The 27117-nt window shown below is 49.8% G+C and overlaps 9 protein-coding genes across 9 annotated transcripts; 5 read left to right on the top strand and 4 right to left on the bottom strand.

Moving 5' to 3' along the window:
- Positions 1 to 54: 54 nt before the first annotated feature.
- On the top strand, positions 55 to 1773 carry N7455_005406 (uncharacterized protein; the record flags this gene model as incomplete). Its single annotated transcript, XM_040961173.2, has 5 exons — positions 55 to 379; positions 759 to 850; positions 947 to 1239; positions 1293 to 1536; positions 1585 to 1773. 5 exons carry the CDS (start codon positions 55 to 57, stop codon positions 1771 to 1773), a joined length of 1143 nt encoding a protein of 380 aa, XP_040808381.2.
- A 1113-nt stretch (positions 1774 to 2886) lies between these two features.
- cwc25 (U2-type spliceosomal complex subunit CWC25) lies at positions 2887 to 4261 on the bottom strand (the record flags this gene model as incomplete). Its single annotated transcript, XM_040961127.2, has 2 exons — positions 2887 to 4168; positions 4236 to 4261. The coding sequence occupies 2 exons, from the start codon at positions 4259 to 4261 to the stop codon at positions 2887 to 2889; spliced, it is 1308 nt and encodes a 435-aa protein (XP_040808423.1).
- Positions 4262 to 4683: 422 nt separating this feature from the next.
- tor (putative TOR pathway phosphatidylinositol 3-kinase TorA) lies at positions 4684 to 11955 on the bottom strand (the record flags this gene model as incomplete). The annotated part of the gene is made up of 3 exons (XM_040961134.2): positions 4684 to 5079; positions 5139 to 11773; positions 11829 to 11955. The coding sequence occupies 3 exons, from the start codon at positions 11953 to 11955 to the stop codon at positions 4684 to 4686; spliced, it is 7158 nt and encodes a 2385-aa protein (XP_040808417.2).
- A 536-nt stretch (positions 11956 to 12491) lies between these two features.
- N7455_005409 (uncharacterized protein) lies at positions 12492 to 13817 on the bottom strand (the record flags this gene model as incomplete). Its single annotated transcript, XM_040961175.2, has 1 exon — positions 12492 to 13817. One exon carries the CDS (start codon positions 13815 to 13817, stop codon positions 12492 to 12494), a length of 1326 nt encoding a protein of 441 aa, XP_040808421.2.
- An 869-nt stretch (positions 13818 to 14686) lies between these two features.
- N7455_005410 (SDR family oxidoreductase) lies at positions 14687 to 15975 on the top strand. The gene is made up of 5 exons (XM_040961155.2): positions 14687 to 14759; positions 14809 to 14860; positions 14919 to 15051; positions 15105 to 15395; positions 15456 to 15975. Exons 1-5 carry the CDS (start codon positions 14738 to 14740, stop codon positions 15960 to 15962), a joined length of 1005 nt encoding a protein of 334 aa, XP_040808409.2. The 5' UTR covers positions 14687 to 14737; the 3' UTR covers positions 15963 to 15975.
- Positions 15976 to 16289: 314 nt separating this feature from the next.
- Positions 16290 to 17699, top strand: N7455_005411 (mitochondrial 37S ribosomal protein bS1m; the record flags this gene model as incomplete). Its single annotated transcript, XM_040961144.2, has 1 exon — positions 16290 to 17699. The coding sequence occupies one exon, from the start codon at positions 16290 to 16292 to the stop codon at positions 17697 to 17699; it is 1410 nt and encodes a 469-aa protein (XP_040808387.1).
- Positions 17700 to 18134: 435 nt separating this feature from the next.
- On the top strand, positions 18135 to 18683 carry N7455_005412 (40S ribosomal protein eS17; the record flags this gene model as incomplete). Its single annotated transcript, XM_040961160.2, has 3 exons — positions 18135 to 18281; positions 18347 to 18544; positions 18603 to 18683. 3 exons carry the CDS (start codon positions 18135 to 18137, stop codon positions 18681 to 18683), a joined length of 426 nt encoding a protein of 141 aa, XP_040808426.1.
- Positions 18684 to 19195: 512 nt separating this feature from the next.
- N7455_005413 (Rtr1/RPAP2 family protein phosphatase) lies at positions 19196 to 20155 on the bottom strand (the record flags this gene model as incomplete). The annotated part of the gene is made up of 1 exon (XM_040961158.2): positions 19196 to 20155. One exon carries the CDS (start codon positions 20153 to 20155, stop codon positions 19196 to 19198), a length of 960 nt encoding a protein of 319 aa, XP_040808380.1.
- Positions 20156 to 21106: 951 nt separating this feature from the next.
- N7455_005414 (SH3 domain protein) lies at positions 21107 to 24835 on the top strand (the record flags this gene model as incomplete). Its single annotated transcript, XM_040961129.2, has 3 exons — positions 21107 to 22817; positions 22871 to 22963; positions 23022 to 24835. 3 exons carry the CDS (start codon positions 21107 to 21109, stop codon positions 24833 to 24835), a joined length of 3618 nt encoding a protein of 1205 aa, XP_040808383.2.
- Positions 24836 to 27117: the final 2282 nt, after the last annotated feature.

Raw genomic sequence — 27117 nt, forward strand, 5'->3', positions numbered from 1 at the left:
GTGAACCAGATAGGACATCCCTCATTGGAGTTGATTTCCATACGTTCGGAATTGATGCTTAGGTACACGGTTTCCCATATCAACGGCGCGAATACAAACCGTGCGTCGTCCCAGATGATCTCCCTGATTTCGTGGCGAAACTTTGGATGGTCTGCTACAGCCCGAAAAACTTGGATGTTCAACGAGTTGGCCGAAAGAAACACGCGTGAAGAGGATAATGGTGAAATCTCGCCGAGGGCTTTGCACGTCAAGCGCAAGGACTTGACATCTTTGTTTGGCAGAAAGGACACAATGGATGAAATCAATTCAGGGGGGAAACGCAGAAACCACGGGCTTTGTGTTGCCATCCCGGACGAGGGTCTGGTGAAGCCCTTGGGAGGTATGTCAAGATGTCAAGATGTGGGTGAACCCTTCACTCAAATAAAACTAAGTGCCCCAGGGCAAAGCGGCACCCATTCCCTTTCTTTTCGGTCGCAAACTGCGGCTAAACCCCCGTTGCGTCCATCTCAATTATCTCTTGGGATCTTGTATCAAGTCTGGTCTGATGCAAGCCAGGGCCATCTCCAGTAGATCCCTATACCAAGATAAAATGTGCAATAAACTGGGAATTTTTAAAATTAGTAGATGTAGGATTATGTATGCATGACGCCTACGACATCGCCGTTCCTATATTAGCGATAACCCTTTTCTTTTTTTTTTTTTTTTTGTCTGTGAGGCGCGATTTTCTTTTTTGCTACATGAAATGGATGAAACACAAGCTCAGCCTCATGCCTTTCTCAAGTCCCTCGTTCAACAAGTCAAAGACCTTGAGCCTGACTTCCCTTCCCCTGACGACTTCCAGAGGCTTGGAGTTCAAACAGTCCAAGTCCCCTTGGCCCCGGAGAATGACGAACTTCTTCAATTCGACCCATGCTTCTTTCGACCGCATCCCGATAAACTGTTTTAGAAACATCCAATCCACGCTTTGGACTTGGAAAATGATCCACAGAACATACAATACACCGAAACCTTAAAGGATTACATCAAGGATGCCCTGACGGAGCATTCCCCTGAAAACGCTCCAATAATTGCGAGAATGGAATACGAAATGTGGTCGGATTTTCCGCCAGAGCGCGATCCATACATACATGCCGAGGATGTAGAGAACATGATTAACTCTCGCATCCGGGTGAGAAGATACGGACCGCATGAATGGTTCACACTTACAGACCTCCTAAACGATGAGCAGGAATGTTGGGAGTAAGTAAACGGTCAAGCGTTGAATGCTAAAGTATAAAACTAACCATCTGTAGCCCGCACCGGAGGGGAAATGACCCTCTTACTTACAAGGGAGTTGAAGATCCAAAGCCGTGGCAAGTGGTCAATCATTACCGATACACCAGTCGCCCTTTGAAACCGCATTCAATTATGTCATGTCTCGCTCAACTCTGGCCTGATACAAGTCAGGGCCTCACTACCCACGAGCTGAGAGCCATTGTGAACATGACACTTCTTCGAGTGAACCACAAACCGTTCCGCAGATGCCATATTCATCCAGTAAGTGATTTTCCACATTTTACATGCTAATATCTAAGATATGTACAGATTTTGGTTCTCTCTTTTATGGGCGATTATCAGGGGAGAATCATTCAAGCTTCGTATGATGGAAAGGGATTGATTCTGCAATACTCGCAACTCTGGAGCTTTAAGGACATTAAAAAGGCACCAGTGGAATTGTTCGTTCGATATCGTTTAAGCAAGCCAGTTGGCGGTGTTCGTACATTGTCCCTTTAGATGGCTTACGTAGCTATAGTTATATCCATATAATTTTATATCGGCTCTGGCAATTGAAAGACCTTAATGCTAAGGTTAGATCTCTAAAAATACCGTTTAAAAAGACAATCCACAGCCAAATAGACTTAGTCCATAACATATGTGTGTACCTAGGCAGTGCCTGCCATGATAAATACCTACCTAGGTATGTGTAAACATGGGGCTCTGTGGGAAGGAGCGTATACACTTAAAATCAACCTCCCATCTTCCACTCTCTTGACCTATCTCTCTACACCTGTCTCAACCAAAACATAAGTCTTTATATATCATCTCGACCACCGCAACATCCAGGTCTAAAGTGCCCTAAACCCGTCTGCTCTATTATAGAGCTCAACCCGAACATTCGGGAATCAATCACCAAAAGGTCCTCTGGCAAGAGACAGGCCAGAAGGTCGTATGGATAATGTACGACAGGGCAAGACGGCCGTTACAGTCATAACACAGTCTGAGACAGTTCATTCAATCTCAATCATGGGAACATGTCAAATAAAGACGACTCCACGGAAAAGTAATGTAGTCGGAAAAGCGCGGTGACGTCAAAGCATCATGGAATCCTAGGAAGAATCACATCCATTTCTGCCAGGAACCGCCACGGCAGGTGGCCCGTGGACTTCGACAGCGCGGGAGACATTTGTCCTCGGAGATGGCCGATAGGTCACCCGGTCATAATATGGGCGCATGGCATCCCATTCATCCCCGTGTTCGCAAATTACTACGCCCTTGTAGGGTCGTACCTACGCAAATATCTATGGCCTCAGAGTGCTGGTCGTTCCAAAATGACTGCAAACGAAACAAGAGTGACCCCAGTCACTCGAAACGGAATGTAGTGAACTTGTGCTGCCTGTTAGGGTGGTGATGTCCTCCTCAACCACCCCCCCCCCCCCCCCTCCAGATGCCTAGAAGAATATGGATATTGGGACACACACACGCAGGAGACTACAAGGATTTAACAATGGATATCATTGACATGTGTATCAAAACTTCTGGTAACGCTAAAAAGAGAACAAGAACCCATGAATGTAGACTCCGAAGTAACGGCAAATTCCCAAGTCCGACGTAGAAACCAAAACGGTCTTAATCCTCCTCCATCTTGGCAAGTCCACCACGGCTACGCCGAATACGTTCATCAAGAGTATCCTCCTGTACTCGCTTATTGACATCAGACATGAACCTGCCCCGGTCTGAACGCAGCCGATCATCAGCCTCGCGCTGTTCTTCCTCCTTGGCAGAGATCTCCTCGATTCGCTGGCGTCGCTCTGACTCGACTTCTGTAGCGTTGCTTTGCATCTCTGCCAACTTGCGACGACGTTCTTCTTCCAGTTCCTTAGGATCAGGCTTGTTTGCTGGTGCACGGGCCGAGGGTGGCCCCATAGCCCGACCAGAGTCACGCCGATTATTGTATTCGCGTCGGGGGAAGTCACGGCGACGATCTTCGTCGGCGGCGGGGCGTTCTTTGCGATCGCTAGATGGACGAGGAGATCGGGAGTTACGGGTTGGTGAGCGGTCCCGTCCACCTCTGTCTTCACGATCTTGGTGTCGGCTAGAGTAAGAGTCTCTGTCTCTCTTGTCATGGTAGTCGCGACGGTCTCGGCCTCGGTCCCTATCATCCCGGCGAGATCGGTGCTCGTCGCTTCTCCGATCACGGTTGTCTGGGCGGTATTCGTCGTCACGGCGTTCACGATCACGGTCACTTCGGTGTCTACGCGAAGATCGATCGGGCGAACCAGGTGATCTAGATCTGTGTCGTCGAGGTGAAGATCTTCGGTGGTGGCGGTCACGGCGATCATCACCAGCATCATCACTGTAGCGTCTACGCTTTGAGTCGTGGGTACGATGGTGACGTTCACGATCTTTTCCTCGATCGCGATCTCCGCGCTCCTTCTCTCTTTCCTTGCGTCTGAGCGTCTCTTTCACCATCGCCTCGTAAGCCGCCTGCTCTCTCTTCTTCACTTCGAGGAGCGGGTCCGCCATAACCTTCGACATAGTATCGCGCGCCGAGGCAATAGACGGGCCGGCCGCGACACCTTGGCCCACCACCTCCGAACCCTTCTCTAGCTTCTTAGTGTCAGGGTCGTTCTTCAGGAGAACTCCGTCGATGCGTCGCTTTCCCAGCAGATATCCCTCCATCTCCTCGGAGTAGTGCCCGCTCTCGGTCGAGGGCGCCTGGTACATCCAGTCGACACGGCGGGTTTGCTTTGTCTTTCCGGAGGCTTCTTGGAGGCGTTGAATCTCTTCCATCTGGCGCTCCTCCTCGCGCTCACGTTGAAGTTGCGCGATCTGTTTGCGCTCTTCGAGAGCGCGCTTCTCATGCAGCCATACGCGCTCCTGGTTCTTGATCAAGCCTGGGTGCCATGACCTGGTGGGACGGTTAGTATTATGCTTCTCTTTCGGGGCAGGTATTGAAGCCGGGACTTGGTACTTACTTCTTCAGGTTCAAATCTCCACCCATGATGTTTGGAAATGCGAAGAATAAAGCAAAAAAAGTTGGTATGAGTAAGTCGCTATGTCCGAAGGTCCAACCCCGGGTAAATCCAAAGCGCAATCGCCACTGATCACGTGATCATTTGATACGAGACTGCAACTTTTTGATATGGAATTTGTTCTGTGAATATGTTGAAGGAAAATAGAATAATAAGATGGGAGCTTTATCTTTTGGTCTTTTAACTTGTAAAAAGAAGTGTAGATATCCATACCACCTTAAACAATTACCATAAACCAGAAAGAAGCATTAGAGGTGTAGTGGGAGAATTTAGAAATAAGAACGAGAAAATAGCAAATAACGGGGGTTAACTCTAAATACAAGTGAGGAATCGAAACAAAACGCATCATATCATATCATCATCGCCGTAGAACTCCAAGAGCAAAGCCAGATTACCAGAAACTACACCACCCAATCCAGTGTTGACAGATATTTTCAACATTGGTTGCCTGTGCAATGAGCTTGTCCACCTGGTCGCTGACACTCAGCTCTTCGTTATTTCTGAAGTCTCGTCCGGTAAGCTTCTCCTTGACTCGGGCGAGAACCTGCAGAGCACGGGCATTCTGTGCCTCACGGGCTTCTTGTGGAACGCCTTCTGGGGCATCGAGAATACCACCTTCAAGCATAGACGGGCGACGGCGACGGGAGAAATCGCCCGGCGGCTGGGCGCCGGGTTCGAAATTGACACCTTCCATGATGGACTGGCGACGATCCGCAGTGAGAGACACTCGGTCGGGGGACGACTCTTGTGTACCCAGACGCCAGTTGATTAGAGGGTCGTGGATGAACTAGAAAAGTAAAAGTTAGTGGGTGTTGTTTTAGAACGTGAAAGAATCAGGTCACTTACAGCCTCCAAGACCGCCATCAAGGAATCCTTGTGCTCTCGTAGAACACGCATGACAGCCTCACAAGTGATGCGGTAGCTACCCTCAATGTTGCTGACTTCCATGGCGAATGTCAACATGCGAGTAAGTCGGAACGGAACTCGTTCCGGGTACTTCTCTCGATGCATTGCGATCTCGAAGCAATCACCAAAGTCGATATGAACCACACGGCCAGTACCACGATCCAGCAACAAGTTCGATGGATGCCTGTCTCCCAGACCAAGGATGTAGCCGACCATAGACATAACACCGAGCGATCGAGTGTAGTTCGTACGGCGTTCGAGCCATGCCTCGGAGCTCTTACTCTTGAGCCATAGCACACGGTACAAATCTTTGCCGGTCGTGTTGTCCATAGCGTAACCGAAGACTTCAACCTTCTGCATGAGAGTAAGGCTATCATAGTCGGGTGCCATTTGAAGCATGATCCGGTGCTCGATGTTGAGTAGAATCCGACGACTTTCACGATATTCCTTGATCAAGGCATGTAATGTATCACTGTTGGACACCCATCCCAACAGACCAGAGCTCTGAGACAATGGAATAGCAGGGAAGCGCTGGACCGACAAGTGTCGCTTGAAACTCTCGCCATCATTATCCAGCAAGGTATTGCACAAGCCGAACAGTTGCATGACACGCTCATCTTGTCGGATATCTTCATGACCCTTGACAAGGTACATGTAAGAGCTACCGTTGCTGCCCTTGAGGGTCATGCGACGCGGTCGTTTCTTTGTCTGCAAGACATGCAAGATCGGGTCAAAGCTCATGATTCGAATGACTGGCTTACCACTCTGGTATGTACCCGGGACAGCAAGGTCAAGGTTTGAGCAATCCTTGAGTCGAGGAGACACGTATTTGAGATCGAGAGTGGATAGCTGTGGCAGTTGCCGGCTGATCTTGCGGAACACAGTGTAATACAAATCCCAAGCTTGGTTGAGATCGCCGATTTCCTCCGATTCACGATACATCATGCAGTAGTGCTTGGCTTCAGCCAGATCACGACCGAAAGCTTGCGCAAATGACACCTCACGAAGGGTCTCAGCGCCCTTGTCTAGCATATCATGGAATGGGGCAAGTGTTGAGAACATGCCTTCAACATTATGGTCACCGAAATAGAGACGAGAGGCTTCTTCCAGACCTTCATGCCAGAGTTCATGCCACAAGACCGCAACTCGGATAAGCTCATGACTCACAAGATCTGCTTGCTCGACAAGTTTTGCGCTATGCTGCCGCATACTTTCCATGATGTTGCTAGCAGATTGAGAACGTCGAGTCACGTTCGATTTCATTGCCACCGTCAATGGATACACAAGGGCTTGAGGATGCGCTTTGCCGACCTCGGCAAGCAACCTATGTACCGCACCCCTGACCCTGATATTGGGCTGATTGATGCGAGCGATAAGTTGAGGAGTGACAGCCAGCCAAGTGTCAATATTGACCGCTGTAAAGCCTTCCGTGACGACAGTATTCACCTCATGATCTCCGCCATGATTGAACCATAGAGTGAGCAATCTCAAGGTGTCTTGTAGCGAAGATGTCAAGGACAAAGCGATGGAGCGAATGAATCCGCGAATAGCAGGAATCACATGCTCTGTAACAATATGAGCAGGAACCGGCGTAGGCATGCCCTCACGGCTAGCCTGGTTGGAAATCGTGGTAACGACTTCAAAGTTCGCAAGTGCCCAGGAGTGCCACGCCTTGTACGAATCGCGGTTGTATTGAGTTGCTGCCGAGTAGGCGTTGAGAACCTCTCGGACATGTTCTGGCCTCCAATCACCCCTTTGTAGAGTTGTCTGCCACTCTCCCTGTCTAAGATAGCTCTTGGAGAGAAGTTTTCTGAATTTGTTGGCGTCGCCAATCCGTTCATTCAGGCTGATAGCGTCTGGGTGGCTCTGATCGACAACCCCGTTGACTCCATTCGCGCCATGATGATCGGGATTTGATACCATAAGTGTGTTGTATCTGGAGAAATCATCGGTCAGACCAGAGGTAAACTCCTTCATCATTTCAAGAGATTCTAGTTGATGACCATTTGCCCAACTGAATTTCAGCCTGGCGTATGTGACTTCGGGTGGTGCAACAGTGCGCGTGCCATTGGCATCGGACACCACTGTCTCTAGGGATGCAAGGGACCGCTCCGCAAGACCCATGCGATTGGACTTGCGACAGAGATTGGCGAACTTGATCGACATATCAAGATTCTCACGTGGCGCAGTGACAAGAGCCCTGACCTTGAGCATACGCTGCCACACTTCCACGTTTTGCTGACACCCAAGCAATCGTTGATTCCAAGTTTTACGCATGGCATCTTGCTTTTCAGGGTCGCCGATGTTTTGTTTGTATGTGATGATCTCTTCCAGCTCAGCGAGCATCTGGACCCGGACAACAACATTGTAGGCACGATTGTATGACTCTCCGAGAAGAGCAGACAATTCGGTATCGAGACCGTTACGGGCCTTCTCAATGTACATGTTGGCCTCTTCGAATTGGTTACGATGGATAGCCAGAATGGCGCCAAAGAATGAGCGATCTGGAGACTGCTCTTTCATGACACCAAGGTAAGAGTCCATCAACTCCCACTGGCCCCGACCCCAGGCAGCGGCAGCGGCAAGAGGTGCAATAGCTCGGCGATGCTCGAGTGATGCTTGGTTCCACTTTTCTTGAGCGAGGTCCGAGAGAACCTTCCACTCGCCAAGAGCGTGCAAACAGCGCATCTTACCCATTGTGATACCAAATGAGTCCGGATCCGTCTTCTCGCGTCGCTTGTAAGCAGCAAGGGCTTCGTCCCACCGTTGAAGCTTCTCGAACCACGTTTCCTTGAGCTCCACATCACGATAGGCCTGCGCTTTGCGAAGGATACCAATGGCAGCATCGGACTGTTGAAGCTGGTTGTTAATGGTAATCAAGGCTTCAACTGCACCCGAGTTCTGATCTTGTTCAAACTCGAGTTCTTTGTAGTGAAGAGCTTTAGCAAAAGCATGACACTTTGCAGCATACTTTCCAAGAGTGCGGATGTCGATGGGAAGAGCCTTGTCATCGTGCTCCATGAACTCGGCCAGATTGAGGAGGATTTGCAAAATCTCTGGGGAGATGTTGGGAGAAGTAAGCGCCTTTTCAATTGAGCGGACGAGCTCTTCTTGGTATTGATCATACAACTCTGTCCAGCACGAGACGAAAGCAGCATTGAAAAGGTCCCTTGAGAGCGGCTGGTAGATTCCTGCCAAGCTAGCACATGCACGCAATGCCGGGGATGGAGATTCCTTCAACAGCTCAATGCTGAAACGGCGTATCCATTCCTGCCAATCCTCACGAGTGGACTTTTGCGAAGCATCCCACGCGTTCTTGAGATGTTGCTGGTTCACAACAATCTTCTTTTGTCCAATTTCGGAAAAGTTGGTGTCATCAGTGGGGAAAGAGTAAACCTCTTCTGGATTGAGGTCCTGCGGGAGTGGGTCGCCCTTCTGGAGTTTCGACACCAGGATTTGGTAGTTGACATGCGTGATCTGATTGGTTTTCAGGACCTTGTTTAGGAGATGAATGTAATGCGTGAAGTCCTGTCCGAGCTGGAAAATGAGAGCACAAATGCAATCCATCGCAGCTTGACGCAACACACGATCACCGCTAGCCACGACTCGTGACAGGGAATGAATCATCAGGGATGCAAAGTCAGAGACGTTAACTTGCCGCGATAGTTTTGTCAGGCTATCGATAGCGGATTTGCGGATGCTCTGAGGGTTTTGTGGCCGATCAAACAAATGAACAATGGAAGGAATGATCAGGTGCATATATTCCTCTCCGCTTGTGCCGAAAATCAAAAGAGCATGAAGGATCTTCTCGGAGGGCTGTCGACGAGGCGAGGTGTCTTTATCAAGTGTATCCAGCATAAAAGGGATCAAGCCAGCAAGATACTTCCTGAATTCTCCTTCCAACGACCTAGCAATCGCCTCGACCAAGGATATAATCGTGCCCTGGGTTTGATATGAAGCATCCCAGAAATCTCTAATAACCTCGATTATCTCTGGCAAGAAAGTGCGAATATGTTGCCGCACGATATTCACCAGGATTGCCATCTGATTGAAATAGGACTCAAGGCGACTAGCAGGAGCGCTTCTGATAACCAAGATGAACCCTGGAATGATTTGGCCAAGGAATGGGACACACTTCAAACCCAGAGTCTTGAAAATCGTCACGATGGCATCAATGACAGCTGAATGATATTGTGCCAGGGAGTTTTCTCGCAAAATGTTCTGCATCAAAGTATGGATGACCACCGTGGGATAATACTCTTCATTGGAGGGTGTGAGACCCTGCATAATGAGGGCAACATCAGAAACATTCTGTATTTCGTTGATATGGTGTACATCAGGTTCAATCTCGCTAATTTGTTGGTATTTGTAGGGATCGAGGGCACCGAGGACTCCGAGAAGCTTGATGGTCTCCTTGCGTAGAGAGCCTGTCTGTTCCGTTTTGATGATATTGATGAGCACGGCGAGAAGATGGGGGTATTCCATGTATGGCTCGATAACGTAGCCCGAATTGCTGGCCAACTGGCCCAATGTCCGAAGCGCGGCTTCTCGTTTGTTATGCGACGAAAGATCCTGGAGTGAGTCCAAAATAATTGGCATAATCTGCGGCAGATATTGTCTCATCTCATGGCCGCCGACATTGGCGAGCTCACCGACAGCCTTCAAAGTAGTGGCAGCAACACCAGGATTAATGTCAGTTGATTTGGGCAACAGTGCGGTCACCATGGGATCAACGTATGACCTGATCAATTTCGTCGCATTAGAGACAAACAGGCTGATGAGTTGAGCTGTTTCTTCCTTTTGGCGGGCGGTATTCGCGAAGCCAAGGCCAGTGAGAAGATTGACCAGCAGTTTTCGTAGTGGCGGGAAGACATAAGCTGGGTTGACGCTAGAAAGTCGACCGATAATGCAGATCGCGGCTTCTTTGACGTCGAAAACCTCATCATTCACAGCTAAGAACAAACATCGAATATTCTCTGGTCGGGCCAAGTGCCGATCAAATTTGCGGTCCAATGACCACAACACGGTGCGTCGGATTTCAGGGTCAGGATCTCCAATACCCACAGTCAAGAGCTTGTCAATAACCTCGCTGACAACTTGAATGGAGTGTCCACTGGTTTGGTTGATGATCGGATCATGAACGAACAGCTGACAGCATGTGAGAGCTGAGGCTTTTCGAATTTCGGGATTATCATTTTCCACATAGTTGATAGCAACATCACGCACGAACTCGTTTAGTATGTGCCCAGAGAAGTCAAAACTTCCCAATGTGTGAAGTGCTAATGCGATATCAGAATCAGAGTGAAGCTCGTGGGGTGCAAAGTCTTTTGCGAATGATGGCATAGGAGGCAGTCGGTTTTCAGGACATCCGAGGGGCCGGAACGGCGTTCCACAAAGGATGATACTCAGCATATCAAGAAGCTTTTCCTGGATCATAGGTTTGATGGGAGGAATGTAGTGGGCCATGTCGACTAAAGCCTGTGTTAATGATTTGCTCAGACCGCAGGCAAAGATGGGATCCAGAAGAGCTTCCATGTACTTGCTGAGCGCCTGTCCCACTGCGAGGGACAGCATGCTGATGCACTCAAACATTGGCGCCTCATTAACTCCTGACCGATTCCTGGCCTTCATTGCAAGTCCCTCTCGAATGTAGATAATGATGCCATCGAGATATTGGCCGATAGCGGTGCCCACTGCATTGGCAATCTTTCCAATGGCAATGAAAGCGGAGTTCCTCTCTTTGTCTCTCTTGAGTTGCGCTTGGAGATAGACCATGAATTTGTGTAGATATATCTCAGTGAAATCGGTAGGGGCATATGAGGCAAGAATGGGAATAGTGAGGACGACTTCGGTGCGAATCTTCGGGTCACGATGGTCCTTGAGACGGAGGATAATTTCACAAGCATTCCGATAATGCTCTTTCATGAACATTGTTCCCTTTAAGATCAACTCTTTGATGATCAAAATGGAGCCATGGATCCAATCGATGTTATGGGACTTCAAACCGAGAAGTGCTTCATCGTGTATCCGTGCGAACCATGATTGACGAACTTGAGAATCACGAGCCACGATTATTTCAAAGCACTCACCGACAGCCTCGGCCGCAGTCTCACGGATGAGGACTTTCGGGTCTCGAAGGGCAACCCAGACAAGCTCAAAGACCTGCGGAACGAAGCCGTAGAGGAGTGTTGGTGAGCCCTTGGCCAGTTCCCGAATAACAAGCACTGCTGCAAACCGACGACTTTCCTGGCGCTCCGATTGTAACCATTCTAATGCAGATTGTATTTCGCTTTCCACCAGTTCTGCGGTTAGAGCCCCGCCGGGCTTTGCGAGGCGGCCCAGCGATCGGGCCGCATACACCAGGACCACGTTATCATTGCTGCGAAGGGCGCTGCGCAAGTAACTGGCAAATCTCGTGGTTTTCTGGGCGGCATCGACACCGTCAAAATCAATAAGCCGATCGAGTGCTAACAAGCCGCCGATTCTTTCGTTTGCATCGCTACCGTTGACGACGAGTTGGGCGATGCGTTGGCTAACTGCGTTGTAAAATTCCACGAACTTCTCCGATGGCCAATCTGCACAAGGAGATATGTCAGCTAGTTAGAGGTCTCGGAGTTCAACCGGTAATACCTCTAGACACGGATAGGACATTCTCGTAGAGCTCGTAGGCAGCTCTGGCCCTGGCCTCCTCATTCTTTGACTTGAGCTCCACGAACAACCTTTGGGTCACGTCTGTGATTGCACCTGCTTGTGCCATATTTGCGAATCACACCCCAGGGTGGACATTGGAATACAAGGTCTAGGCCATAAAATAAAAACACGCAGAGCGCATAAAGTTGGATGGTAGAGGGAGGGTCATGTGTGAGGCTTGGAGAAGGTCGAGTGGTGCACGGACCAGGTTTGGAGTTCCCGCGTGCAACCCAACACCCTCGACCATCTACAACCACTCTATAAGTAATCACTACATACTATCTTCATACTTATTTTAACCTTTGTGTGTTTACATAGTATACTTCTGATGTCGCCTTTTTTTAAAATTCCAATGTGTCTGAGAATCGAGTCATATTATCCGCGGGACCAAATACGTCACCCAGACTATCCGTTGGCATGGATAATCCAGACAGCCTAACATCTGTGCCTTTACCATATTTCTCATATAAAAAGACACCCAAAAAGACATTGCAATACCGAGTTTAAATATAATGTCAAGGATAGGCCGTATAAGCAGCCACTTTTTTTTATCTAGTATTTCAAGCATGATCAGTTCTTCGCTTTGTGTTTGCGCCCAATGTATCATTCAGTGGTAAGCCTGCAGTTGCCCTCCTTGCTGAAGCCAAACTGAATTCCCATTTCACGACAGGCCATGTCAAATGGCAGAAAGGATTGTTGTGTTGACTCTTGAACTCTAAAGTTCGTTGAGTGAACGATAGCCCCTGCAGTCATCACCAAAACGTAAGGCTGGATCTCAATTCTTTTGAGATTCGGTAGCCGCTCTCGTTGCGCTAGCATGGTCTGAAGATTCTTGTTAACAATGTCGAAGTCCTCCTCGTGATAGTGGGCAAGATTGAGGAATTCCAGGCTTGGTGGAAGAACCTCCAGGAGAGATACTTTCGGCCGATCACTTGAGCCAAATTGCAAAAGTGTGCGCAATGGCATCCGAAGCTCACGTAGCTGGTGGAATTCGGCTAGGGATCCAAACCCATTGAATTCCTTGGTGTCTTCATCAAACCCGCTCTGTCCGGTCGATCCATTATTATTCAATCGAAGTTCCCTAAGGCTGTGCTTTTGGGAACATAGTGCGTTGTAGAATAGAAGAGGGCAAAAGTCTGTGTAGACTTCACCCCATATGCTTTTGTCATCGTGCTGATAGTCAAAGAACTCCAAATTGGCACACGAAATGATGTATTCGGCGAAGCCATTGCCCCCGTTATTCGTATTCAACCGACCAAGATCGATTTTCCTGATCGTAGAGGTCCCCGCCTTAAGTGACACGATGCCGGGGTCAACTTCACAGACCCCCCCTGCAGTGAACACTCGCATGGCAGGGAGGTAGAAGAATGGCAGCAGTTCATTCGCCAGGTAGTATTGCTTGGGATCGTCCTCCCAAATGTCCACGCTTTCTAGCAGTTGGAGAACTGGCTTCGGGCTGGATAGATTTCCATTGGCGGCAATTCGCGTTACCATGGGTAGGAAATAGGGCGAGTGTGAAAATCTCAGAGTCATACTCTTGATAGACTCGAGCGATAGCACAAGCACTGCGAGCCAGGCATCAGGGCATCCTGTCCGCAAACTTTCTTCCCATGCGGCAAGATCATCTGCGACGTCGCCCGCTTGCTTCAAGGTTTCCACAAGCCCATCGACGTCGTAATCATTCCCAGGTTCTGACTCTGAGCGATACCAATCGACACTCAGATTTTGGATGGCAGTACCTATTTTAGGATTCTTTCGAACGGCGCGGGAAAGAGGATAGATTTTGGGGGCGTCAACAGAGATTGTTTTGTATGCTTTCGGGAGGAAGATCGAATACCAATCACGGCACACCAGTAGAAGATTGAGTTGATCGCTTTGGTCATATAGGTGCTCACTGATAAGGAGAAAAATGTCGTTGTTGAGAGACATCTTGGTAAACGAGCATTGGAGTATCGACGGCACACAGAAACAAAATATATGTAGGTAACTCTCCTATTGGCTACAGACTGAGAAATGAAGAGAGAGAGGGGGGGGGTATAATTAAAACTAATGGTCCACTGACTACGCATTTTAATAGTGCTTGTTCATTGTTCAATAAACAACTCTTTCTTGGCAAAAATGTGATCTTGAAATTTCTAGCCAATCAGAGGCCCTACAGCCTCGTAACTTGAAGAGCTACCGTACCTAGGTACCTAGGTATGATATCCTTTTCAGGACCACCCGTGGACCGATACATAACTCTCTCATTGGTTAATATTGCTAAACAGTATTTCCAGATACTAATTTCGTCTTTATGGGGTTTAAGATCGATGGTTATTCGTACCCTATGCATACATATATAACTAAAATCACATCTTATTAGTTAATATTTATTTTGCCTAGTCCATGGAGTTATACAATTTCATGCCCATGGCCTATGTAGAGCATACTTCCACCGTCTTGACGGAGCATATAAGTAGGCCAGTGCTACCTTTATTTAATTTCCATTCGATTGAATGGGGTCAATAATAAATATAGAATACTGCCTAGGACGGTTGGGATTGAATCATGTACTATAAAGTGCAAGAAAATAGACTGCCCATAGCGAGGTCTCTTCTAGGAGTATCTCCGAAAATACGGATTTGGCTAAACAACATTGTTATGTAACACCTTAACTCCATTAACTAAACACCGATGCTTACATTTGTAATCGCTGGTCAAGCTTCCAAGGTTTCCAGGCTGTAATAGGCCATTGCGGGGGATGACGGGATTGAGGGGAACCATAAAAGCCAGGTTCCTCGCTCTTTTGCCTCTCTATCCTAATTCTTAAACATTTCATACATCTATAGCTCCTTAAGTCATCTCTCACAATGGTTAAAGTTCTCTTGACTGGTATGTGATTTTAATATGGCCTCGAACCAAATCTAATTATCCATTTTAGGAGGCAGCGGCTTCATCGCCGCCCATATTGTTGACATTCTGCTACAGCATGGGTATGATTTAGCCACATAGGCATCACATACATATTGTTGGTTGACAATTTGGCTCTAGTTTTGACACGGTTGTTACTGTCCGATCGGAGGAGAAGGGCAAACGAATTATTGAGGCTCACCCCGACGTCTCGAAAGAGAAACTCTCTTATGTGATTGTCGAGGATGTAGCTAAAGACGGTGCATTTGATGAGGTTAGTAGAAGATCGTTTCTTTGATAGATACACAACTAACGGAAAGACAACAGGCCGTCAAATCAAACCCTCCCTTTGACTATGTTCTCCATACCGCATCTCCGTTCCATTTTAACGTGCAGGACCCGGTGAAAGACTTCCTTGACCCGGCCATCAAGGGGACAACCGGTATTTTGAAGGCAATCAAAGCATATGCCCCCACCGTAAAGCGAGTGGTAATCACGTCATCTTTCGCGGCCATTGTGAACGGCAAGCAGCACCCCAAGGTCTACAGCGAGAAAGAATGGAACCCGTTGACGTGGGAGGAGGCGATGGACCACTCGTCAGTTTACCGTGGTAGCAAGGTAAGTGATATTTGATGGCCAGTCTGAGTAAATGCCAGCGCTAAGTCGGTTCTATATCAGACCTTTGCGGAGAAAGCAGCCTGGACCTTCGTCGAGAAGGAGAAGCCGAATTTCGATCTTGCTACCATAAATCCACCACTGGTATTTGGCCCGATCGTTCATTATCTCAACTCTCTTGAGGCCATCAACACCTCCAACCAGCGCCTCAGAAATATCGTCCAGGGCGAAATGAAGGAGAAATTAGCCCCAACGGGCAATTTCCTGTGGGTGGATGTGCGCGATGTGGCCCTCGCACATGTTAGAGCCATTGAAGTTCCTAAAGCAGGAGGTGAAAGATTCTTTGTCACCGCTGGCTTCTTCTCGAACAAGGAACTTGCGGATATTGCTCGCGAGACCCACCCCCAATTGGAGTCCAAGCTGCCCCCTGCAGACGCTCCCAGCGACTTCCCAGAACACATCTATGGGATTGACAACACTAAGTCGCAAAAGGTCCTTGGACTCAAGTACCGCCCACTGAAACAGACAGTCTCAGACGCCATTGATTCTATTCTAGCTGTTGGTGCTTAAATTAGGAGTATCCTAGTTCATTTTATAGATCTAGATTGAATTGATGGATACATTGTAAAAGAGGAAAGCAAATACTCTTCTTTTGCCACTACGTGTATCGAGGCAATTTAAATAACGAATTTTATCAAGCGCCACCGCATCTTACATCCCATAATAAAAATAATGTACGCGGCAAAGATTGGTGGATCTCAGGTACGGATTACATCGTATAGATATAAAACCGCGGGTTTGGTCGTTGCGGCTCCCCGTACCGCTTTGGCCCGTGTTCTCCGGTCAACTTTTCTCGCGCCAGCTATTCAAGATCACATAGTCAATCCATTGAACAAGATGGCCTCCGCCAGGCTATCGCCAACAGCGAATTTGCTGCGAAATTCGCGTTTGTTCGCACTCCCTAAAACTCTCAAGGGCCGCAATGACCTAACGTCGAGAGAATCCGACACCGCAACTCTGCCTCACCCCATTCGAGCCTCCATCGTTACACCACAATCATCCCTAGCTCGAGGCGATTGGGGATTGAAACGACCTTTACCGGCTAAGTCGACATCGGAGAAATCATCGAGACCTGTCGTCAGGGTGCACGCCCTCGATACCTATGAACATGTCACCGACTTCGAATCCGCCGCAGATCACACTGTGACCCTCGAGAAGTTCCAGGAACTGCACATGCCTATGTCTCTCCCCTCCAAAGTCAATTACGCTACAAGTGTTGTGCCAAGGCACCAAAGTCCGTTCGAAACGCATCTCGATAACACCGAGACTAGCCAGGGTCTCCAGGAACCTGGTGCCAAACAATTCAGACACACCGGCCCTTGGCTTGCTGGGCAGACGGAGGCAGAGTTCACAGCGTACCTGAAGCAAGTGACTCGCAATAAGCCTGAGCTCCTGCAGAAGCTTCGTGAGCAGTTTGTCGCTAAGCGGTCTGCCGAGATCCGGAAACTGGCACAGGATAATGGAGAGGACTTGGACACCCAACCCACAACTGTCACCGATGCGGAGTTCAATGCCTACATTAAGACTCTGCGCAATGACCCATTCGCTCTCGGTCCTGTGGTATTTGATCTACTTGATCTCGCTTCCCCCCCGGCGGTTCCCAGCGAGCGTATCGGACGCAAATACTATCAAGCCCCTGGAAGCAAGTTGTCCTCATTCGAATACGCCGTCTCAGGACCCCCCAAGACACACCCGTCTGCCGGTCTGTCCTACACGCGATCACACGCCCTGATTCACAACCATGCCCAGTTTGGCCCACAAGCCCACCAGCGCCCTGTAGAGGCTCGCATCTTGCGCCCCAAGGGCCGCTTTAAGGGACGCATGGCACGTGCCCTCGCAGGTATCGGTGGTATTGCTGTCGAAGATTTGAATGCTATGACCTTTGTCGAGCAAGGCACACCGCCCGGTCTGACTTTCTTCGATGCATCCATCCCTGGTGGAGGCAAATACTGGGTCACTCCCATCCGGGCTTCGGTTGACTCCGACGGCCGTATTGGCCTTTCATCTTATCGCGCGAGTGCAACCGCCAAGGCTCCTTATGGAATCGAAGACTACCACAAGCCGAGCACCTTGACCATCTCCGATGTTGCCAATACCCCATCCCCGATAGTCCCAAGATTGGACAGACAGCCATTCGGCCAGCCTCGGTTCCAGCCTTCCGGGGAGAACCGGACCCGGAGGCAACCCACGAGGGGGACAGAGGACGTCGCACGCAGCCTTCTCAATAACCTCAACTCTAAGTCGTAGGAGAAAATGAAGTATGGATGGATGTGCAAGGGATTGTACCATGTATGATAGATTTGGTGCTTGTGTAAAGCTACTTTCATTTTTCTTTTCTGACTATGTCATATAAATCGATGCATCAATATCAAGTTATTTTCACAGCGATCATTGCAAAGACCCATTCTTCACTGAAGAGAGAATAACGTAACACATAAGTTCGAGAATGGTACACTTAGGGATGTACTTTTTGATGTGTTTGCTACCTTCTTAAAATAGTAAGCGCGGTATTGAGTACGATTACATAATCCAACACGATGACCTGACCACGTGATTTATTGATTAGGGCCTAGGGCAAGGACCCGCACAGGACTAAGCGAAAGCCGGCTCTCAAACTCATCCAAATCGGCACGACTACTCTCGATCTTCGAACATTCATTCCGCCAGCCAACAACCGCCAAAATGGGTCGCGTCCGTACCAAGACAGTCAAGCGCTCCGCTAAGGTCATCATCGAGCGTTACTACCCCAAGTTGACCCTCGACTTCGAGACCAACAAGCGTATCTGTGATGAGATCGCCATCATTGCCTCCAAGCGTCTTCGCAACAAGGTGAGATTCGACACATTGGAACCAACAACTCGAGAGCTCCAATTCTGATTCACAATTTCTTCTAGATCGCTGGTTACACTACCCACCTGATGAAGCGCATCCAGCGTGGTCCCGTCCGCGGTATCTCCTTCAAGCTTCAGGAGGAGGAGCGTGAGCGCAAGGATCAGTACGTTCCTGAGGTCTCCGCTCTCGACGTCTCCCAGACCGAGTCCGGTCAGCTCGACGTTGACGCCGACACCAAGGACCTCCTCAAGTCCCTTGGCGTAAGTTTTCACTACACAACACAATATCTTGGCATATATCTAATATATATCTCTACAGTTCGACAACCTCAAGGTCAACGTTGTTGCCGTCAGCCAGCAGCAGCAGGCCGAGCGCCCCCGTCGTTTCGGTCCCCGCTAAATCCAGCGCCCGGAATAACGAAAACAAAAGTTCATACCTGGCCTTCGGTCGACCCTTGGCGGTACCCAAATGTCTGTTCTGGCTGGCTTTTCGCCCGGCTAGCATGGTTTAGCTAGTGTGGAAGGCTATTCCTGGATGAGGAATGAATAAACATGATTCTCTTTGAGAAAGGTGTCGCTGATTCTCCGAAAGGAGATGACGCTTGATTGCCAATTTTTTTTCCCCTCTCGTGTCTACCTATGAGTTAACTCTCTAGGTTGGACTACGTAGGAGTTCTTGGACTGGGGGTAACCTCATTCTAAAGACTCGAGACCTTTGGTGGTCTGAGTCATGTCGGATTTATATTATACATATCCATGTATCGATGTATAAGTCCTGCTGACCAGCCTATAGCCATACATATGGTCTCTGCGTAGATTGTTCATTACTCATGTGTCAATGTCACCATTGATCGGGTATTAAAAAGTAGAACGCCGAAAGCCCGTTGGAAATCCCATGGCACCCCTGCTATATCAGATCTGATCGAGCAGATCTATGTCTCCATCCTGGTCCACGTCTCGTCGCTCCCTGGGCACGTATCCTTCAATGGAACCGCCATTTGCGTCCTCCGGGCGCATTTGTGGAGCGTCAGCAACCTGCTGCGGACCACGTTGATTTTCTCTGATATCGACGTTGACACGTCCATCCGGACGAATCAAACTGGTATCGCCGCGTTCCAACGCAAGCTCCCGGGACCGATCGCGATTCCCAAGTCCCATGCTCTGCAAATCATCCACAACGGAAGAGACACTGCTAGTAGCCGCTGGTGCCTTCAGGCGTTTGGCGCGGGCTTCTTCGAGTAGTAAAATGGTCGTGCCCCGCGTATCGCCCGCCCGTCGTTCCCACACAGGCTTCTCGGACAGCTGCACGCGGATCCAAAGAGCACGCTCTGCGCATGCATCTGAGCACCATTTTTCGACGCGGTCCTCAGAAACGATATCCACGCTGCGGCCGCGTCCTCCTGGCCCACTTCCTTTGGGACCGTATTTAAATTGGAACCCGCCTTGTGGGCCGTTTTTCTTGCGATGCTTGCGAGGACATAGAGTATACCCGCACAAATCTTCGAAGTTTCGCTCCAGGATCAGATTGTCGTAGTCGCTGGGGCGGAATGGGGCGAGTGCGTATTTGAGTTTTACGGTGTCTTCTTGGGATGGTGTGGCAGGGTCCGCAGTCGGGGAGGAGGGGAGCTCAAGGAGCTCGAGGATGCGGTTTAGGATCACATCTTCGGCGTCTTTTTGGGTCTGGATCTGCTGCGCGTGTTCCAGAGCGACTTCGAGGTGCTGTTGGGTCGCACCGGGCCTACCTTCTAGGTATTTGTCTTGCTCTTCTTGTGAAGGGTATAGGTATGAAGGTGGGGGTTGCTGGGCATTGATGGCGGCATATGTCTCGGGAAGAGAGGTCTTGAGAGGGTGGCTTGGCCCTTGCTGTGCCATGATTTATAATTGGGGTCCCTGGAATATCACCCAAGGTAAGTTGAATTGAAAATGAGTTGAGTTGTAAAGAGACGAAATCGAAAAAAATAAAATGAAACCAGCAGAATTCGGCTCCAAAGCGGAAGAGGCGAAAAACCCCGGATTGACCCCCAATGGGACGCTTCACTGCTGACGTAGGCTTTGGGCATTTAGGACTTTTTATAATAAAAGGAGGTTTCATCTTTGACTTTGGGGATCGCATAGCTTGTACATATTGTATACTACATGTACGGAGTAGTATATAATTACTCGGTTTTTTGTACAATTTACATAAATAGAATATTTCTCTTCGCCTATATAACTAACATGTATAGCTGTCCAAGCTACCTAACCCTACATGTACCAAGCTATCTAATATACCTCTCTTGAAAACAAGTTGGACACCTACGTACATCGATCTGAAATCAATATAAAATCCATTTGATATAGAACGGCAGTTCCCCTCATGTGCGTGTTCCCTGGTTGATGTGTTAGCCGCCGATCGCCCAGTGGAGCCCATTTCCCTCATCCCGCCAAGTGACGACCACCTCACTACATCCTCTTCCCCTACTACTTTTTTTTTGTCTTTCCGACCGTGTTCTTTTTCCCCCCATCTTGCATCGAATCTTTGCTGGCCCTGCCTAGGGTGTTCGGTTCTCCACGCCGTGAGTGCTTCCGCAGTTACCCCCCTCCCCCCTCATCTCCTAGTCGTAGGCACCCACTCGTTGACCTCCGTTTCATCTAAGCTGACACGCCTTCGTACCACAAAGGAATTGATTCGTTTCGCTTCAAATATCGCTACATGCTAAACGTATTGAAGCTGGCGATTCGCTCTGTACAGATATTCTAGCGTCATTGCGTCACAGACTCGTTCAGCATTCCTCGCTCCACACCGATTGTCCTAAAGTCTGAACATCGGTTTCGACTTTCCAGATGTCAAGTCCGCCATTTACGGTCCGCTCGGTCTTCGAGTATGCTTCGGGCCACGATGACGATCTCAACTTCCCGATCGGTCAAATCGTGACCGTCACCGCCCTCGAGGACGACGATTGGTACTACGGCGAATATTCAGACGCCCAGGGGGCCAAGCAGGAGGGTATATTCCCGAAGAACTTCGTTGAGAAATACGAGCCCCCGGCCCCTCCGAGGCCATCTCGACCCAGGCCAAAAAAGGAGCCCGAGCCGGTGCCAGTAGAATCCCCCGTGACCGAAACCAAGCAAGCTGAGCCCGAGCCCGAGCCAGAGGTGCAGCCCACAGAGGAGGATTATGAGATTGCATCCCCGCAGGCACCTCTTCCTCAGTCTCCTCTACGTGCGAGTGCCCCTATAGCAGAAGTTGCATCCTCGCCTCCGCAGCCGGCAAAGGCGCCCGCTCCGGCCCCTCCCGTGGCCGCAACTGAACCCGCAGCCAAAGCGCCCTCAAAAGCTTCGCCTCCAGCTGTGGCAGAGAAACCTTCGGGGTCCTCATTCAGGGATCGTATTGCTGCATTCAACAAACCTGCTGCAGCACCAGTTACGCCATTCAAACCGGGTGGTTCCCAGCCGTCTTTCATCAAGAAGCCTTTCGTCGCTCCGCCTCCTAGCCGGGACGCCTACAAGCCTCCACCAAGAGAACCCGCACCCAAGGTCTACAAAAGAGAGGAGGATCCCGATGTGAAAGAACAAATTTCCCGGGAGCCTCCGGTTTCTGAAAGCCGGCCTGCTCCTATTGAAGGCGGCGAAGAGGGCGCAGAGGACCGGCCCAAGCCAACTAGCCTGAAAGACCGAATTGCTTTGCTCCAGAAGCAACAATTAGAGCAAGCTCAGCGCCATGCAGAAGCAGCCCAGAAGAAAGAAAAGCCCTCCCGCCCCCCTCCTAAGAAGTCGACGGATGAACATGTGGCTCCCGTGCCTGATGAAGAACAGGAGGCTCCCTCTGTCGAGGAATCCTCGGCTACCCGGGATCCTAGTGTTGATACCTTGAGGGCTGCACCCCTTCCTCCACAGCCCCCTGTCCCATTCTCGCCCACCCAAGAAATCGGGAGTGACGCCAATGATGCCGACGACTCTGCTGCTGCAGACTCCGAGGATGCAGGCGAGACATCCGCTAGCAAGGATGATGAGGAAGATCAGCCTCAGCCTCGTCCGGTCTCCCAGCGCCAACCGTCGACTCGTGCGGTCGAGCAAACTCCCGAGGCGGACGTTGAAGACGAGGGCGACGCAGAGGAAGAGGAGGAGATGGATCCTGAAACCAAGCGCAGAATGGAACTGCGTGAGCGAATGGCTAAGATGAGCGGTGGGATGGGTATGATGGGTCTCTTCGGCCCGCCTGCTGGAGGTATGCCTGGCATGTCTAGTGCCGGTGGTGCTCGCAAGGCCAAGACTCCCGGCGAGTCAGAGAAGAGGCTTGGAGAGCTCGAGTCTGAGCCCACTTCCCCTGCCAATGCGCCCCCAGTTCCTATGATCCCCCTGCCTGGAATGAACGTGGCTAGCAAGCCGGCACCTTCTTCTATTGAAGTGGAGAAGGAAGAGGAGGAGCCTTCGGCAACTCCTCTCACGGAACAACACTCTGCACGCGACGTGCCGGACGTCGAGGAGGTCATCCACGGAGGTGCACAGCCTCGTACCTCTGTTGATCGTCCGGCCCCGGCTCCCCCATCTCAAGGTAAGATATTCTCCGGCGGTGTAATGCATGGTTTCAATTTCTGATAGTCGCAGATCGTTCCGCACCTCCTCCACCTCCTCGAGAGTCAAGACCCGTCCCGACTGTCCCAGGTGAGCCACCAGCTTCCCCTCCGCCAGTTCCTGCCGGTAAGTACCCAGATCCTGAAACAAATTATTTGACGTGGGCGTTAACCATGATATACAGGCCGACCAGCTCCTCCTCCACCACGGCCCACAACTGCCGACAAGGGTGAAGAGTCTGATGATGAATTGTCGGTCCACACATCGAATCTGTCGCTGAACACCTCGGCTGCTCCCCCAGCCGTGCCTGCACCTGCGATACCTGATCAGATTGATTCTCGCCGCTCCTCAACATATGACCCTGTGCCCTCTACGGCTTCGACCCCTGCGGCTGAAAAGAGAGCTAGCCGTCTACCACCTCCTATTCCAGTCAATCCGCCTATGCCACCATCATCGCAAGGCCGCGGTCCCCCTCCCCCACCCCCCGATCAGCTTAGTCGCCGATCTACCGCCGATAGTCGCACGAGTGCGTTAGCCGCTCCTCGACAGGCTGGAGAAGAAGCGGAAGGAGAGGTGACTGAATATGATGGAGACTACGACACTGATATCGCATCGGGAGTGAAACACAAGGATGCTCTGAAAGCTCACGAGCGTGACTCAAGCTTTGACGAGGGTATTATCACCGACGACCACTCTATTCAGTCCCCGCGCAGCCCCCAGGAATCCCGGCACCCCCCACCTCCTCCGCCCACGGCTCCCAGAGCAGTTCCGCCTCCACCCCCAAGCCAGCCGCCCCGGAATGCCCGTGCGTCTATCGACACACCCAGAGGACCCCCGCCGCCTCCGCCGAACAGAGAGCAGGTGAGCGACGATGATGATGTTGAGTATGATCCTTTCAACTACGCCGCTCCCCGGCATGGTCTCCCGACATCTCCGCCCCTCCCGCTCGGTCGCCCAGAGGCCCCTCCTCCTTTCCCACCACAGCAAGCGGCCGATGAATATGACGATCTGTATGATGCACCCCCTGTGCAGAGCCCAGTAAAAGAAAGACCCTCTGCCTTGAATGAGAAGCGTCTTTCACTGGCGCCTATGCCTCCTCAAAGCCAGTCTTCGAGTTTGCCATCCCCGTCCGCAGCCCGAACCCAGCGCGCATCTATGGACCTTCTAAGAAATCAACCTAACCTTCGTCGGTCCATGGATATTTCTCGCCCATCTATTGACCAAGGCTACATCGCCACCGATGTTGATTTCGCCACGTATACCCTCTGGTGGACTAAACCCAACACCCCGCCTCCAGCTTTCCAGAATCGCAATGATCTGCTTTTCGAGATCGAGGAAACCGCATCCACGAACCGCAGTGGCAAAACAACAGTCTCGAAGGACGTCTATATCCTGTTCATCGATTACTCGCAAACAATCTTGAATGTCCAATTTGATTCCAAGAACCCCGCGGATGCTTCCTTCGAGCAGCGCCATGAACCCCCGCCGCTCCCGCTTCGTCAGGACCAGCTTGAGCAGGCTCATATTCAGCTTGGGACCCGAATCTCGGAGGCCGTCAACTCGGTCCAAAATTCTACTGTTGGGGACGGCACTCCTTTCGGGCTGGTCCAGTACCTGCTCAATCCTCTTTCCGATGCGCTACTTCCCGTAGGCACTCGCGGATACGGTGCCTCGGTTTATTCCAACCTGGCCAATGCCTCTGTGTCTCAGAATGACGAAATCCGCGCCGGTGATATCGTCAGCTTCCGCAATGCCCGATTCCAGGGCCACCGCGGCACCATGCACCAGAAGTACAGCGCCGAGGTTGGAAAGCCCGACCATGTCGGCATCGTGGTTGATTGGGATGGCACGAAGAAGAAGATCCGAGCCTGGGAGCAAGGCCGTGAGAGCAAGAAGGTCAAAATGGAGAGCTTCAAGCTGAACGACCTCCGTAGTGGTGAATGCAAAGTCTGGCGAGTGATGCCCCGCAGCTGGGTGGGCTGGGAAGCTAGTAAGTAACTGGATGAAAGGATTCTGGTTTGAGCATTCAACCTTTTTTGTTGTAGTTATTGCGCTATGAGCAGACGACCCTTTCTTTTGTGTGTTTTTTTTTTCGCTTGCCCCTTCTAGATTGGGTGGGATCATGTATGAATGAAAAGGAGCCTCCTTTCTCCCCTGTCTTCTATATTCTTCTCCCTTTTCTCTTCTCTTTTCCCTGTCCTGCTCCCCTCTCGTGAATCATCTGGACTTGGTGTGGTAATGTGGGATGGGCAATGGTGGTCCCTGTTTGATGGAGAGTTGAGCGAGCGTGCAGCTTTTCGTTTATTTTTGTCAATGGTACATCTTGCATGATTCTATCCGATCAAACTATGGTATACTATTCTCAACTTTTCGGTCTATCTATCCGTGATCATAGTTTCGTTTGTAGATAGCTTTCGAGGGTTGTACAATAATGTATATTTCAGCGATGACGACAATATATCTCCTACAACATAGGCGCCAGGTCCAATGAAACTCCAGCACAATTAAAATTGCATGTAATTTCGTACTGATATTCTACACGAGGATAAGTTAACTTTTGAGGGACAAATAAACCCAGTTCCTGATCTGTGTTCTAGAACCCAACGCCCCGTCTGAAGTAAATTAAAACCCAACATTCTCGCACTAGGAAACTTTTCTCTGATTAAATTCGACGGGCACCAAATCCAACTGCCGACTCCACAAACCAATTCGTACTCCGAAGTTTGACCCTCTAACCCTCCACCCTCCGAGGCACCTCATTCCAAACCCACAGTTAGGCACAAACCTACTCCGTGGATAAAATGATGTGCGTGCATTGTACGGAGTACAGTGGCCCCGATACCTGAGACCAAAGGATCACCCCGGAGTAGGCAATGAGTGAATTTGTCTCGGTCATACGACTACATGTACAATGTATCCTTGCAAATTCTCCTCCGTATTCCTCCATGAACACCGTCGAGAGACCGGGGGGCTGCCCCCGGTCTCGGGAACCCCTCCTCACGACAGGGGAGGGGGGAGGGGGAGGATGAGGGGGCTCCAATTATAATGTGCGTTCTTTTTTTTTTTTTGTTGAGTTTCCACCGGTTTGGTGTACCATGTTGGTGGAAGCCCCTGGATCTCCGGCTATTACTCCGGATATTGATATTCGCGATCGGTTCCTAGATTCCGAGCTGATAAAATATCGGTTATCGGATATCAGATTTCTCGTTGGCTTCTATGCATTCTGGAAGTATAGATCAATGCAAGGTGACAATATACTACTGGTAGACTACTCGGTAGTGTACGGAGTATTCCGTAACGTGTATGATATTTTATATTTAAATGTTTTGAAGCCAATTGACAGGTCCATTGTCAGAGATTTTGATTATTATTTTTTTTTAAAAAAAAAAACGAGTGAAATGAAACCGAACCTTTTGCCCACGAGGATTGGCCCCGCGGAGTGCTAGGTTGAAACCCGGTTGGCGGATGCTTTCCGGTACGTTGATGTCTCTTGATGCTCCATCTACTCCCGTATTGCCCATGGATTTATATTGATGACATCAAGCCAATCAAAATATTCTCGATCTTATATGGAGTATTTATGATCCTTGTCTCAAATTTGGAGGCATTTAAAACAATGGATGCCTTCAAATGTTTACGGAGTATGGAGCAACGAAAACGAACCCGAGGCGTTAAATTAGTTATCCAGATTGGGACTAGTCAGGGGCATACCATTTCTTTTTTGGCCTCTCTTTAGGGCTAATATACGGAGTACAATCCTGTCTAACTGTTTCTAGTCAACTTCGGAAGTTTGAAAAGCTTGTAAGCGGGGCTTTCCCAAACGGCTGTCAAGCCTACCGGCCAAAACGCATTTTAGAGGCGCGCTAAAGAAATTTGCTCCTTTTTTCTTTTTTTTTTTACCGTTCTAGGCTTTGGGGCTGTTTAGTTCTCCATCAATAATCATCTGTTCGGTTCCACCACACAGATCGGAAAAACCACTCTTCGATGTGAACAGACCTCTCGCTCTTAGAAATTGCTGGGTCAAGTGGAGAGAAACTGGACTCTATCGGGGGCAGATACCATGGTTCAGCTTCTCTCTGACCTTGGGGGATCCACCAATACAAAGTACAGCATACAAAGTAGGAAGTTGGAAAGTCCAAGCCTCATCAGATGCAAGTGCCATTGTCCTGCACCCTGCACTCCTGCACAGTCGGAACATTCAATTCAGGTCTTGGCTTATTGTGTTAATATTGCATGACGCTTCTTATATTGTGGCTGAGTTGTCCTACAATGTACACGCC

The sequence above is a fragment of the Penicillium solitum genome (genome assembly GCF_028829755.1).
Source record: "Penicillium solitum strain IBT 25940 chromosome Unknown utg000003l_segment0_segment0, whole genome shotgun sequence".
Lineage (NCBI taxonomy): Eukaryota > Fungi > Ascomycota > Eurotiomycetes > Eurotiales > Aspergillaceae > Penicillium > Penicillium solitum.